General features: G+C 58.0%; 1 protein-coding gene across 1 annotated transcript in view; it reads right to left on the bottom strand.

Moving 5' to 3' along the window:
- Window positions 1-13270, bottom strand: part of CDC42BPB (CDC42 binding protein kinase beta) — a gene marked incomplete at its 5' end in the record, with an annotated part of 86357 nt that overhangs the window by 32239 nt on the left and 40848 nt on the right. The window contains 6 exons of the mRNA XM_081086010.1: window positions 811-890; window positions 2347-2595; window positions 3795-3995; window positions 4710-4803; window positions 6166-6314; window positions 9937-10032. Of these exons, the coding sequence (XP_080942136.1) occupies window positions 811-890; window positions 2347-2595; window positions 3795-3995; window positions 4710-4803; window positions 6166-6314; window positions 9937-10032 (869 nt within the window). The remainder of the gene's footprint in view (window positions 1-810; window positions 891-2346; window positions 2596-3794; window positions 3996-4709; window positions 4804-6165; window positions 6315-9936; window positions 10033-13270) is intronic.

The following is a 13270-nucleotide window of genomic DNA, read 5'->3' as shown; positions in this document are numbered from 1 at the left end:
AGCCTCCGAGCCTGAGGCCACAGGCTTGACTGGCACCTGGAGAGCTGGGGCACCTGGCCGGTGGCGAGCCCTGCACCTTGGACAGACAGGAAAGCAACATGCCCCCTCCTGGGCCACCCGTGAGAGCGGGAGGCAGCAGCCGCCTCTGGCGCTCAGCTGCTGTTCAGGCCCTGCGAGCACCGCACCAGCGAGCAGCCCCTGGGAACTGCCAGGAGCCGAGCCGTGAGCTCCCTGCAGACCCCGTGGCAGCTGCACCTGATGCCGTTGCCCTAACCCCTCTCCTCTTGCCCCAGTGTCCTTTTCAGAGGGAGGGAGACATGACTTTCGAGAGGCCCGTTCGAGACAGACACCCACAGAAACACACACAGTGGCACTGGCGCACGGGGCTGGAGGCCCAGTGGGCGTGGCTCTCGCTCTGCAGGGAGTGTGCTCCAGCCCCGCTAATGGAAGCTGGGCTCCGGGCGGTCCCTGAAAGGCCAGAGTGTCCTAATGAAAGACGGCTCTGGGCTGCGCGTGTGGCTGCCACCGAGGCGCCATTGGACCGCATGGCACCAGTGCTGTGGCCTCGGGGCAGGTCAGCAGTCGGCGGCCTGGGGCCAGCCCTCCTCAGGCACCAAGAAGGTGCTAAGTCACCTCCTTCCAGGCTCTTCCGAAGAGTCTGACCTGCTGCGCCAGCTCATGCAGTGACCAGGGGCGCATTTTTAAAGGACAGAACCCCCCCCACACCTCCCCTAAGGGGGCAGCCGGTGCCCCGACACACACACTGCGCAGAGCAGAGCCTCACATTGGGAACAGCAGAACCACACGTACCTTTCCGTGGTGAACGTGAAACCGATGAACGGCAAGTGCAGCCCAGAGAAACCCGTGTGAGAGCCAGGAGGCAGCATCTCCTGCACGAGAGCACGTATGGCGCCGTGAGCGCGCGCATGGCACAGTGACGGCGTGCTTGGCAGTGAGCGTGTGCTCACTGGGAAGGGGAGCACACAGGTGCAGGGGGGGAGCTTGCGGCCTGCCCAGGGTGACTGCTGGGGTCCCCTGCACGGCTGGCCACTGGCAGGGCCATTTCTCACTCCTGGCTCATCTGATGAACCACAGTTAGGAGGGTAGACACACTCCTTTTGATGGTGAAAAGGCACAGGCCAAGCTCGGACCAGGCCAGTCACTGCCACTCTTTAAAGCCACGGCATCGCATCTTGCTCAACACGATCCTGAGCAGAGGGGACAGGGCCGCCCAGGGACTTGGGGCAGAGGCTGCAGTTCTTGCCTGAATCCGGCCGGAGGTAGAGCGGAGGTCTGACCCAAAGGCAGAATATCTTAGTTACAGCCCTATCTTCAGCCTGACAATGTTTCTTTATTCAAAATAAAACTGCGGTGACGACTTATCTGGGAGCTGTGGTGCGAGCACAGCAGTGCCGGTGCCTCTCGCCGTCTCCTAGCTGTGCTGAGGCAGCTCTGACTGGTAAACTGAGGAGTACCCCAACTCGCCCTTTCCTTGGTTAGACTGCTACTGTTCCCCAAACAGGACACGGTGCGGACAGAGAGTAAAAGGCTGGGCTTGACGAGACCAAACCACTGTGCAGCGTGTGAGCAGAACCCGGCCTGTGGACCAGCTCAGACCCCGGAGGGTCCCAGGGCAGGATCCGGCCTGGAAGTCAGCCTGTGGCCGAGTGCTGCTGAGAAGCAGACGCCATGGCCATGTGCCCAGGGTCAGGGGTGGTGGAGAGGGGGAGCCAGAGGCTGCGGGGATTTAGGCTGGAAGAGGTGAGGGGCCTCAGGGGACCTCTAATATGACAATGGAGGCTACCTGCTTTGAAAAGGTACAAACTGCCATAAAAACCAGGGTAAGAGTTTCTGATGAATGCTAAGAAAAACAGCTATTTAACTCGCTTTCACTCCAACTGTAATCCATTATTTTAAAAAGGGACAATAAGGCCCAAGCTAGAAGGCGCTGTCCTTGAGACTCCTGCCTAATCTTTCAAAAAACAGCATAGCTGCACAACTTCTGTCTGGACACAAGCCCTGCAAGCTGCCCACCTGTGGACCTGCGAGCCCTCCCCCGTGGACCTGTGAGCCCTCCCCAGTGGACCTGCGAGCCCTCCCCCGTGGACCTGCGAGCCCCCCCCCCCGCCGTGGACCTGCGAGCCCTCCCCCGTGGACCTGCGAGCTCTCCCCCGTGGACCTGTGAGCCCTCCCCCGTGGACCTGTGAGCCCTCCCCTGTGGACCTGCGAGCCCTCCCCCGTGGACCTGCGAGCCCCCCCCGTGGACCTGCGAGTCCTCCCCTGTGGACCTGCGAGCCCCGCCCCGAGCAAGCGGACGCTGCACATGCCCGGCAGACCCACACTCACGATGTTCCTCAGCACATCGTCATCCACGTCGAAGTTGGACGTGTCAGAAGGACTGCTCACGTCGGGAATGTAAGGTGCTTCCAGGTTCCGTATGTTTTCCCAGTTCAGCCCTTGGAAGAAGGGGTGCTTTTTGAAGTCCTCGATCCCATTCTGGCCCAGCCGGCGCTCCCTGCTGCAGATCAGCCTCTGCATGAGGTCCTTCGCCTCCTCAGACACATCTGTGACGTGGGACGGGAACTGGAACCGCTCCTGGGTGGGGTAAGTGGGTGCATGATGAGGGCGTTCGGGGGCACGGCAGAGCAGCATCTAGTCAACAAACAGCGCAGACGGCCGCTGACGACAGCTCAGGAGAGCGAGAGCATGGCCTTGCCGGCTCTATCGGGGCAGGGTGCCAACACCCTCCTGGGAACGGGAATAGCAGTCAATGTTCACGCACATGTGGGGGGACAGAGGCGGGCCTGCCAGAGGGCACCGGGCCACCCCTGTGGCATTCCCCTTCCCACAGGGGCCTGCATGCCAGCCACCATGGCTGTGAAAAGGGACAACAGCCAGTCCCCGGGCTGCTGTGAGGACCACACACCTGGAGGCACACAGAGCCCGCACGGCACTGCGCCCACGCTGAGAAGCGGGTGGTGGCTGTCACCACCTACTGTGTGCATGGCATCGTCAGAAGGTTTTATAGTGAGTATAACCTAATTTACAAGTGAAAAATGTATTTCTACTTTGAAAAAAGTGTTTGTTAAAAGGACCCCTTGCTTTGAGTCATTAGAAGACCGTTCCCCACATGAGTGTTCACATGCTCCCTACAGACCAGCCCCCGGGAGCCGTTTTGGGAATGTGTGATCATGTGAGTGTGTGAGCATGTGAGTGAATAAGAGCGCAGAGGGTGAGATGGGCATTAGAAAGAAATATTTGACTAAAAAATATAAAGAAAAGTAACAGATGACAAAAACATTAGTCGGGAAAGAAAATAAAAACAAGCAAACAAAGGAAACCGAGAGAAGGCTGGGAGAGGGAAGAGGATCCAGGGAGGAGCGAAGGGGTGGAGAAGGGACTAGAGACTCCTCCGATGAGATGTGACTGACAACTGGTTCTGGGAAACGGACTGGATTCGTGCTGATCTGCGTGGCGAACCCAGACCCGGGTCAGGCTGCCCGGGTCCTCCCCGCTGGCGTCCCGGGGACACAGCACGGCCACCACGCGCCACATCGTGTGCTGCAGGGATTCTGACCTGATGAACACCATCCTCGCCCCCAGAACGCGGACCATCCTTGAAGTCCCGCCTGCACCTGCTGTGTTGCAGCCTGAGCCAAGTCCACTGCTACCCTCTCCTGAATCTCCCCGCTCCCATCCGCCCCCTCCCCAACGACCCCACAGCTTCCACACCGAGCGCCCCGCGGCTGCGCTGGGCCTCAGCACGGACAGGGGGTGCGGAAGGGCACGCTTACCTCGTGGTTCATGATCTTTCCGTAGGTCTCCACAAGCGACTCCGCGTAGAAGGGCGTTTCCCCGTAAAGCATTTCGTACATGCAGACGCCCAGCGACCACCAGTCGCACTCGGGGCCGTACTTGCCCATGCCGTCCTCCATGGCCTGAAGAATCTCCGGCGAGATGTAGTCCGGCGTGCCCACGGCCACCGATGACCGCACCTGGGGAGAGGGTGTGCTCAAGGGAACCTGGGACGTCGCCCGGGCCAAGCATCTCACTCAGAAACGCCTGAGTTTCAAAATTCAAGCAAATGGGTGCTCCTTTGCCAAACGCAGGGCAAGTGCCAGGGGCTCCTGCTCGCCAGTCTCAATGCCCAAACCTCCACAGCCCCATGGCGTCGCAGCCCAAGGGGGCGCCACTTCCCACGGGCTCTGTTGCCGCTCACTGTGGTCGGGACCAGGTGTGCCCATGTACAGAGCCCCGGGCGCTGGTGAAACAGGCTCCAGGCAGCAGCAGTTCTAACCTGCTGTGGGGGGGTCAGGCTGCCCATCACAGCCTGCCCTTCAGTCTCCCAGCGGCTAAGGCCCCAGAAAGGGCAGGACAGTCCCTGGGAGAGTGAGTCCTGACGTCCGAGGAAGGCCGGTCCGGAAGAGAGGGGACAGCAGCCCAGAGCCAGCCAGTGGGAATGAGGAGGGCGCTGGCTCTGCCCCGGGCCAGGCCCCGCCCCACCTGCGACTTCAGGAGCTGCCGCGGATAGCTGGCCGATGGGGGTCAGGTGGCGCTCGAGGCGCGCGTCCACACTGATGGAGTGCAGTGTAGGTGGGGAAGGAAATCCACGCCCCCATTCAGACAGCGCTGCTCTCTCTCCCTCCCTCCTTCTCCAAGAGGCATGTCAACACACACATTACCGTGTGAGGACGAGAACAGACACGTACCGTCCCATCATCATTCATCTTCAGACACGACCCGAAGTCGGCCAGGCGGATGTGCCCATTGGCGTCCAGGAGGACGTTGTCGGGTTTGATGTCCCTGTTGGTGAGACAAAGACACACCTGACACCCCACGCGCACTCGGAAGGTCCACGCCCCCCGGCGGCAGGCGAGCTGGGGCCGCCTGGGCGAGTCTCTCCTGCGGGGACTGGCCAGGCGAGGTGGCAGCAGGCACACCTCTCACCCTGCACATCAGGTCCCGGCACAGCCCACCGGTGGGGGCCGCGAAGGAATAGGAAGAACAGCAACAGGTGAGGGACAGAGAGTGGCACACGGAGGGGTCAAGTGGCCCCCCACTGCAGGCTCACAAACCACCAGGACCCCCAAATTGTACTTATAGAGGTCGGAGTGCGGGGTGACCTGCCTGGGTACAGAGCAGCCAGTTGCCTCTCTAACCAGCACTCGCACCTGCTGTCCATGTACCCGCCATCACTGACAGAATAAGCTTCTATGACCGAGAGCATGAAAAGGGAACAGAAACTTTGAAAGCAAAGGAGGGGCCTGTCCAGTGTGCCCAGTGGTTAGTGTCCGCCCTCAAATTGAAGGGTCACGGGCTTGATTCCTGGTCCCAGTCAGGGCGTGTGCGGGAGGCAACCAATTGATGTGTCTCTCTAAAAATCACTGGGGAAAATACCCTCAGGTGAGGATTAACAAAAACAAAAGCAGTCCTAGCTGGTGCAGCTCAGTGGATAGAGACCTGGCCTGCGGACTGAAGGGTCCCAGGTTCGATTCTCGGTCAGGGCACATGCCTGGGCTGTGGGCTCAATCCCAGGTAGGGGCGTGCAGGAGGCAGCCGATCCATGATTCTCTCTCATCATTGATGTTTCTCTCTCTCTCTCCCACTCCCTTCCTCTCTGAAACCAATAAAAACATATTAAAATCTAAAAAATAAATAAATAAAAGCAAAGGAGGGTGCTGAGCACAGCACGCCAGCAGCACTAAGAGACAGAAGGGGCGCCACATGCCGGCCTCTGCGGGGGCAGTGAGCTGGCTGTCCTCCGTGACGGACAAACAGGGGCACATCGTCACAAACAAGCCCCTAACAGCCCTCCACCTCTCCCACCCCCACATCCCTTTGTGAGGGTTTGCGGGGCGCTCGAGGCCAAGGGCCCTGTGGGGTCGGCATGAAAGTGAAGTGGAGCTGAGAGAGAGGAGACACGGGGTGGGGACCCCACAGGAGCTCTGGGGTGCAGGGGAGGGGGCCAGGTCAGCTGAGAACAGGTAGCTGCCTGACATCAGCTCTCCTGTCAGTGACACCGGGACCTCTGGTGCCAGCACCGGGCCACTCAACGTGAGCACCAAGTGCGTGACCGGGCTGAACACCTGGACGGGGTCGAGGCCTCAGGGACCCCGAAGGGGGATCACCTCAAGGGCTGTGGCCTCCATGACCTGGAGGGGTTACCTGTGCACGTAGTGGAGCTGGTGGATGGAGTCGATGGCCAGCACCATCTCCCCGATGTAGAAGCGCGCCATGTCCTCCGGGAGCTTGTCTTCAAACTTACTGAGCAGTGTCAGTAGGTCACCACCCACGTAGTAATCCATGACCAAGTACTGCGATCGGGAAGGGGACAGAATACGGCGTCCAGTCAGCACTGCGCCTGACGAGCAAAGGCCTAACTTCACCGCAGAAGCCGCGACCCCAGAGTGATGGACAGGGTCCAGGACCCGCCCTCAGCACAGGCACCGCCGATCACAACCCGCGGCCACCTAAGCCGTGCTCCCGGCAGGGAATGAGCTCCTGCAGATGCTCCACGGACCCACGGGAAGTGACTGGGGGCTCCAGGAGGCAGCACTCTGGGAGCCAGAGGCCCCACGGGAGCACCACGATGGGCCACAGTTCTAGGGTTCAGATCATCCCCCGGTCCTCACGTCACAGAGCACACTTGTGCCAGAGGAAAGGGGAACCAGCTAAATCACAGAAAACGAGCAGCTCTTATGAGAAAAGACAGTAGTAACATGAACAAACTAAAAGCTACTTCATGGGGGTTCACCCTGTGAAAGAACCAGAAAATCGATTGCTTGAGTAGAAATCGGAGCAACTGGGCATGTGCCTGCCTGGCCCAGACGAGCCAGACCCGCTCAGAGCTCACCTCCTGCACTGGGAAGGCTGGGGTGAGGGGCTCCCCTTGGGGCACCCCACCCGCCAGAGACCCCAGACGCCAGAGCCGGGGTGGCTGCCGAGCCTCTGAACTGCGGGAGGGGCTGCCGGTCCGGCCTCCAGGACCCCTTCCTCGACGCTGGCTTCCTTATAAGAGATGGATGCTCTGGTCCGAGCAGTGAACTCGCCAACAGGGAGGAGACACGCTGCCTGGAGAACAGCCACTGGATATTCACTGAGAACCTGAGCACAGCTACATTCTGGGCAGCGGCGCCAGGCCCAGGGCTCATGCCCACTCCCTGCCACCTCACCGGGCCTCACAGGGACCAGCACGATCCCGTCCACGATGAGGAGCACAGCCAGTCACCAGCGGAGTGACGGAGCGGGAACCCACCACCTCAACCCGACGCTGCAGGGTCCCAGCCCGCCGCCCGCAGGCTCCACAGGTCCCACTCGCCCACAGACGCTTTACCACAGCCCTCACCTGTCTCGGAACTCAGCTCTCGAGACTCCGTGCACCGCCACCTCCTCTGAGAAGCCTTCCTAGACCCTCCCGCCCCTCCCCAAGGGCAGCCTCAGCCAGACCTCCCACTGGCCTCTCTGCACTGGAGCCTGTCTCTGCCAGTAACAGTGAGGTGTGAGGGCAGAAGCCTGATGAATCGTGTTGTCTCCCCCACCCCTGGCTCAATTCCTGCCACAAAGACGACTCCGGAAGGAGGTTCGCGCGCTCATTCTCTCCATAACGAGCTTGCTGGCACCCCTCCAGGCAACAGGAACCCCCCCATGGAGCTGGCATTGAGCGGAGGGACCAGCCCAGGGCGGGGCAGAGCATGGCGGGCACTGCTGCACACGACCCATCGGGCAGGTGTGAGGCCTGAGGGACAGGCAGAAGCCACCTATTCCAGACAGAGGGACGCATGCAAAGAGGCTGAGAAGAGAACGAAGGTGGCCATTGCAGAAACGGGCAATGGTGGCCATGGCCGGGGCCTGGCGAGTGAGGAGGGAGAAGCTGGCCTCGCGCGCAGGGGCTGCCGTCTGACTTGCGCCAAGAGCTTCCTCTGGCTGCCCCGTGAAGAGCGGCCGGGGAGGAAGGGCAGGAAGGGCAGGAGCAGCACTGGACCGGGCCTAGGAAGCCGTGATGTGGTCCAGGCAGGAGGCGAGGGTGACGGGCTGGGCAGGGGTGGACAGAATGGAGACACGGGCCGACACCGGAGAAAGAGACCACAGCACCTGCTGATGGAGGCACATGGGTGAGGGAGAGCAAGGCATGAGCAGCCGGGGTCTGCGGGTCCTAAAGGAAGCAGCAGGGTGCCCTGCGGCGTGGCGCAGGGGGTGAGCAGCAACCAGGAACCAGGTCACCAGCTCGATTCCCCGTCGGGGCACACGCCTGGGCTGCGGGCTCCATCCCCAGTAGGGTGTGTGCAGGAGGCAGCCGATCCATGATTCTCTTTCATAGATGCTTCTACCCCTCTCTCCCCCGCTCTTCCTAGCGCTCTAAAAATAACAATAATACGAACATATTTAAAAAAGGAAGCAAGCCCTAACCGGTTTGGCTCAGGGATAGAGCGTTAGCCTGCGGACTGAAGGGTCCCAGGTTCAATTCCTTGAGGTTTGATTCCAGTCAAGGGCATGTACCTGGGTTGCGGGCACATCCCCAGTAGGAGGTGTGCCGGAGGCAGCTGATCGATGTTTCTCTCTCATTGATGTTTCTAATTCTCTATCCCTCTCCCTTCCTCTCTGTAAAAAAATCAATAAAATATATATATAAAGGAAGCAAGCAGCAGGAGGGCAGGTAGCATCCCCGCCTCGCCTCCTGCCCCACGTCGGCCGGAAGAAACCGGCACGCGCAGCATGCGTGCCCCATGTGGCCGCGGGCGCCTGGGCTCAGGCCAGAGGGAAAGGGGCTGCCAGGCGCAGGAGGCGCAGGGAGATACTCGTTTCCCAAGAACAAGCCCAGTTATTCCGTCCCGCGACACAGGTTCTGAGGGAAGCCACCAGGCCACACCCTCGCAGTTTCTGCTGGAGCAGGTTTAGTCTTCACGAGACGCCGACAGCAATTACATGAAGCAGCTGCAGGGGCCCAGGCGCCTCGCAGCAGCCAGGCTGCGCCTGGGCCAGCTTTCCAGCCCTGCCGCTCCCCCAGCCCTGCAGTGGCACCTGCCACTGTCCCGAGGCGGGGGGGAGGGGGGCAGGAACTCACCTAAGGACCCCGCTGGCGGGCGGCAAGGGCAGCCTGCCCAGCCTGAGCGCAGCAGCCGCGTGTTCACATCCTAGAAGGCGCCAGAGCCCTCGCTTTCCTTCTCCTTAATTTTCGCTGCGCTTCTAACCGGGCACCTCCAACCTCAAGACGGCTCCTTGACCGGAAGGCCGGGCCAGCTTAGAGAAAGGGGGTCGTGCCTAGCGTTTCAGAGCCCAACGCTGCGCTGCTTTCAGGAAAACTTCTCACACAAAACACGCAGTGCCCTCTGGGCCCGTACCCGCCTCAGGAACCTCCTGCACTTCCCATCAAACAGGAAACGGACTGGAGAGTCCATGGGGCGGCAACAAGGTGGGAGCAAGGCTTCCCGAGGGGATGGCCCCAAGCGCCAGGGCACCCGCACGGCCCGCCACACGGCCAGGCCGGCCCGGCACAGGCCCCGCCTCTGTGCCCAGGCACCGCCTTAGAAAGTGATGGGAACTGTGAAGGCCAAGCTCACTGGGTCACGGGACAGGACCCAGAAACCCACGGCAGTGCCCAGGAGTCAGGAGTTGCCCCTCTGCCCACACAAATAGGAGCCTTTTCAATTCTTAAAGCCCTACAGCAGCTTCCTATTCATCTTCAAAACAGAAATGTTTTACCCCCCCACCCCCGTTTATTTAAATGTAATAAACCCAGAGGACAAAATAACCAGGCTCTGTAGTGATTGAAGAAGAACAGGGATAGAACTGTCTATTTAAAAACCCACCTGCCAATGACGACGTAAGACAAACCCTAGTTTCATGGAGTCAGATTCCTATAAAAGGCCGGTTTTCGGGGATCTTCTCGGTTTTTAGTAACAGCACGAAGGCGTCAGAACCCGCGGCCCGACCACGTACCAGGTAATTCTCGTCCTGGAAGGCGTAGTGCAGGGTGGTGATCCACTGGCAGTCCCCGTTCACCAGCACGTCGCGCTCCTCCCGGAAACACGCCGTCTGCAAGGCATCAGGGGCGTCAGTGTCCGTCTGCAACCCCCCCAGGGCGTCCTAAACAAGGGTCCTGCTGCCACAGGCTCTGGACACGCGTCACCTGTCCTCCAGATGCGGCAGCCGCCCTCCCGCTCACCTGGAACCAGGCACATTGTCTCCCCAGGCGGCTGCGCCCCCTCCGCAGCACACCTGTGCCTCCTGCTCCTGCACCCAACCCTCCACACCTGCTGTCTCTCTGGCCCATACTAGAGACTCACTGTGGGGGTGGGGTCGGCAACAGTGTCCCCGCTGGGCCCCTCCCATCCAGTATCACCTGCCTTCTCTCTACGGGGTCAGCCTCCTGGGGGTGGCCAGGAGTGCAGCTACCCCTCGTGTCTGCCCCGTCACGACCCACAGTCTAGCAGCCACGTGACTGGCAGGATGAGCACACACATGCTTCCTCGTCTGGGTGGGTTATTTTTAAGGAACATGGCCTATTGGCAGGATACAGATGCACACATCCTAACAGAATTCTACCATGAGGACCATGGCCTGGAGCATGTGGGTAGAAGACTATTTTTTTAGACTCTATATAGTTTTGGGGTTTTGGAGGTTTTTTTTGGGTTTTTTGTTTTGTTTTGTTTTGTTTTAGAAACATCGATGAGAGAGAAGCATCAATCAGCTGCCTCCTGAACACCCCCTACTGGGGAGGAGCCTGCAACCAAGGTACATGCCCTTGACCGGAATCAAACCTGGGACCCTTTAGTCCCCAGGCCGACGCTCTATCCAGTGAGCCAAACCAGCTAGGGCTTTAAATATATTTTATTGATTTTTTTACAGAGAGGAAGGGAGAGGAATAGAGAATTAGAAACATCGATGAGAGACAAACATCGATCAGCTGCTTCCTGCACACCTCCTACTGGGGATGTACCCGCAACCAAGGTACATGCCCTTGACTGGAATCGAACCTGGGACCCTTCAGTCTGCAGGCCTGAGCCAAACCAGTTAGGGCTAGTTTTGGGTTTTTTTAAGAGCTTTAACACACAGGTTGCATCTGTATTTAGAAATAGCCACAGGCAACGATGTGGAGAAAAGGAAACCCTCATTCACTGTTGTTGGGATTGCAAATTGGTGCAGCCACTATGGAAAACAGTATAGAGATTCCTCAAAAAATGAAAAATAGAGCTGCCATATGACTCAGCAATTCCACTTCTATTTATCCAAAAAGAACCAAATACACTCATTCAAAACAATATATGCACCCCTATGTTCACCACAGCATTACTTACAACTAGAGGCCTGGTGCACAAAATGTGTGCATGGGAAGGGTCCCTAGGGCTGGCCGACAATCAGAGTCAATTGGGGCCTTCCTTCGTTCCATGCCGCCCCCTGGTGGTCAGCACACATCAGAGCAAGCGGTCGAACTCCCGAGGGGACAATTTGCATATCAGCCTTTTACTATATAGGAGGATGGTGAAAATATGGAAACAACCCAAGTGCCCATCAACAGACGAGTGGATAAAGATCTCAGGCACGTGCAGTGGACTATTACTCAGCCTTGGAGAAGAACGGAACCTTGCCATCTGCAACAGCACAGATGGACCTAGAGTAGTGATGGCGAGCCTGTGACACACGTGTCAGAGGTGACACACGAACTCATTTTTTTTGGTTGATTTTTCTGTATTAAATGGCATTTAAATATATAAAATAAATATAAAAAATATAAGTCTTTGTTTTACTATGGTTGCAAATATCAAAAAAATTCTATATGTTACATGGCACCAAAGTTAAATTAGGGTTTTTCAAAATGCTGACACGCCAAGCTCAGAAGGTTCGCCATCACTGGCCTAGAGGGTACTGTGCTCAGTGAATAAAAAAGCAAAACAGAAACATACCCACAGACAGAGAACAAGCTGACAGCGGCAGAGAGGGGCAGAGACAGGCGACCGGGAAAGAAAAGTCAGGAACACTCACAGCAGTGAGCGGGAATAACTGACAGGGAGCAAAGGGGAGCTTTAAAAAAAAAGTAACCAGGTCTTCAGCATAATTACAATGAAAGTTCCTCTTCATTGAGTATTTAACATAAGATTTTCACTCCTGATCTGTGAAACTTGCAAAAACACAAGGCCTGATGGAGGCCTGGGTGCAGGCACTAGACAGAGCACCTGTTCTCTCCAAGACTCAGTAGGACCTTTACAATGCGCTTTCTCTACACGTTTTCTCTTCTCAACTTCTTTAAAAAGCTTTTCTTGCTAAAAGGAATCCTGAGGTGGATGTGTCCTGACTCTACTGATTAGAAGCAGACACGAGGACGCCTGGCCCACAGTCCGCCCTAGCCGGTCCCGCCCAGCCCCGGGGCCTGGGGAAGGCGGCTGGGCCCAGGACAGTTCCAAGCGGACGACCGGCACCCACCATCGCCATTCCCAGTGAAGCCCCGGCTTAGCCTGGGGGCCAGCACGGCGACCATCCAGGAAACAGACGTATTAGCCACAGTTCTGTTTTCTCTGAACAGCTTTTATTTTTATTTTTTATGACCAAGAAAGCTAAACTAACACCCAGAGGGTCTACAAGCTATAAAGTACACTGCTTTGTAACTGTTCCACTGACTCCTTGCTGTGTCACCAGGTTCAAATTAAACAAGCAATCCCTACTCGCACATGCTCACCATGACACCACGTCCTCACACGCCTATATACTAACTAGCACAACAGAGAAAACAACCTTGGGGCTTATATAACTTTCAAAATGTAAACACACACACACTCCGGAGGTTAACATGACGAGCGCTACTAAACAGGCTCAGCTGTCTTTCATAAGCCACCTCAGGTAGAAATACCACTTGAATGGAATGTGCTCCTGCTATTTCTTTCCCCCAAACATCCATTCCTCCCCCAGAACTTCCATGTACAGCAGCCGCATCCTCCCCCGTGAAGAACTGCGTCCCCACAGGAGTTCCTGCGACTGCCCAGGTGCCAGTGGTGACGTGAGGGAGGGATGCTCGAGGCGGCAGGAGGGCGCAGGTGCAGACCAGCAGAGCGAGGACGGGCGGAGGGAGGCTGCAGTGCAGCGAGGAAGGAGAGGGCTGCGGTAGTCATGGGCCACCAGCCCTTCGAGCCCAGGTGACTGCAAGATCGTCATGACACAGTCAATCAACGGGCACTTATTGAGCAACAAGTGCCATACAGGGGAGGGGGCGGGGAGGAGGGAGAGCAACCCTCGTGGATGCTGGGCCGAGAATGCCCACCCACCCACCACACCCTGACAA

This window comes from Myotis nattereri (assembly GCF_964212035.1).
Source record: "Myotis nattereri genome assembly, chromosome: 1".
Taxonomy (NCBI): domain Eukaryota; kingdom Metazoa; phylum Chordata; class Mammalia; order Chiroptera; family Vespertilionidae; genus Myotis; species Myotis nattereri.
The sequence above is the reverse complement of the archived record's forward strand: the minus strand, read 5'-3'. Positions and strand labels throughout refer to the sequence as shown.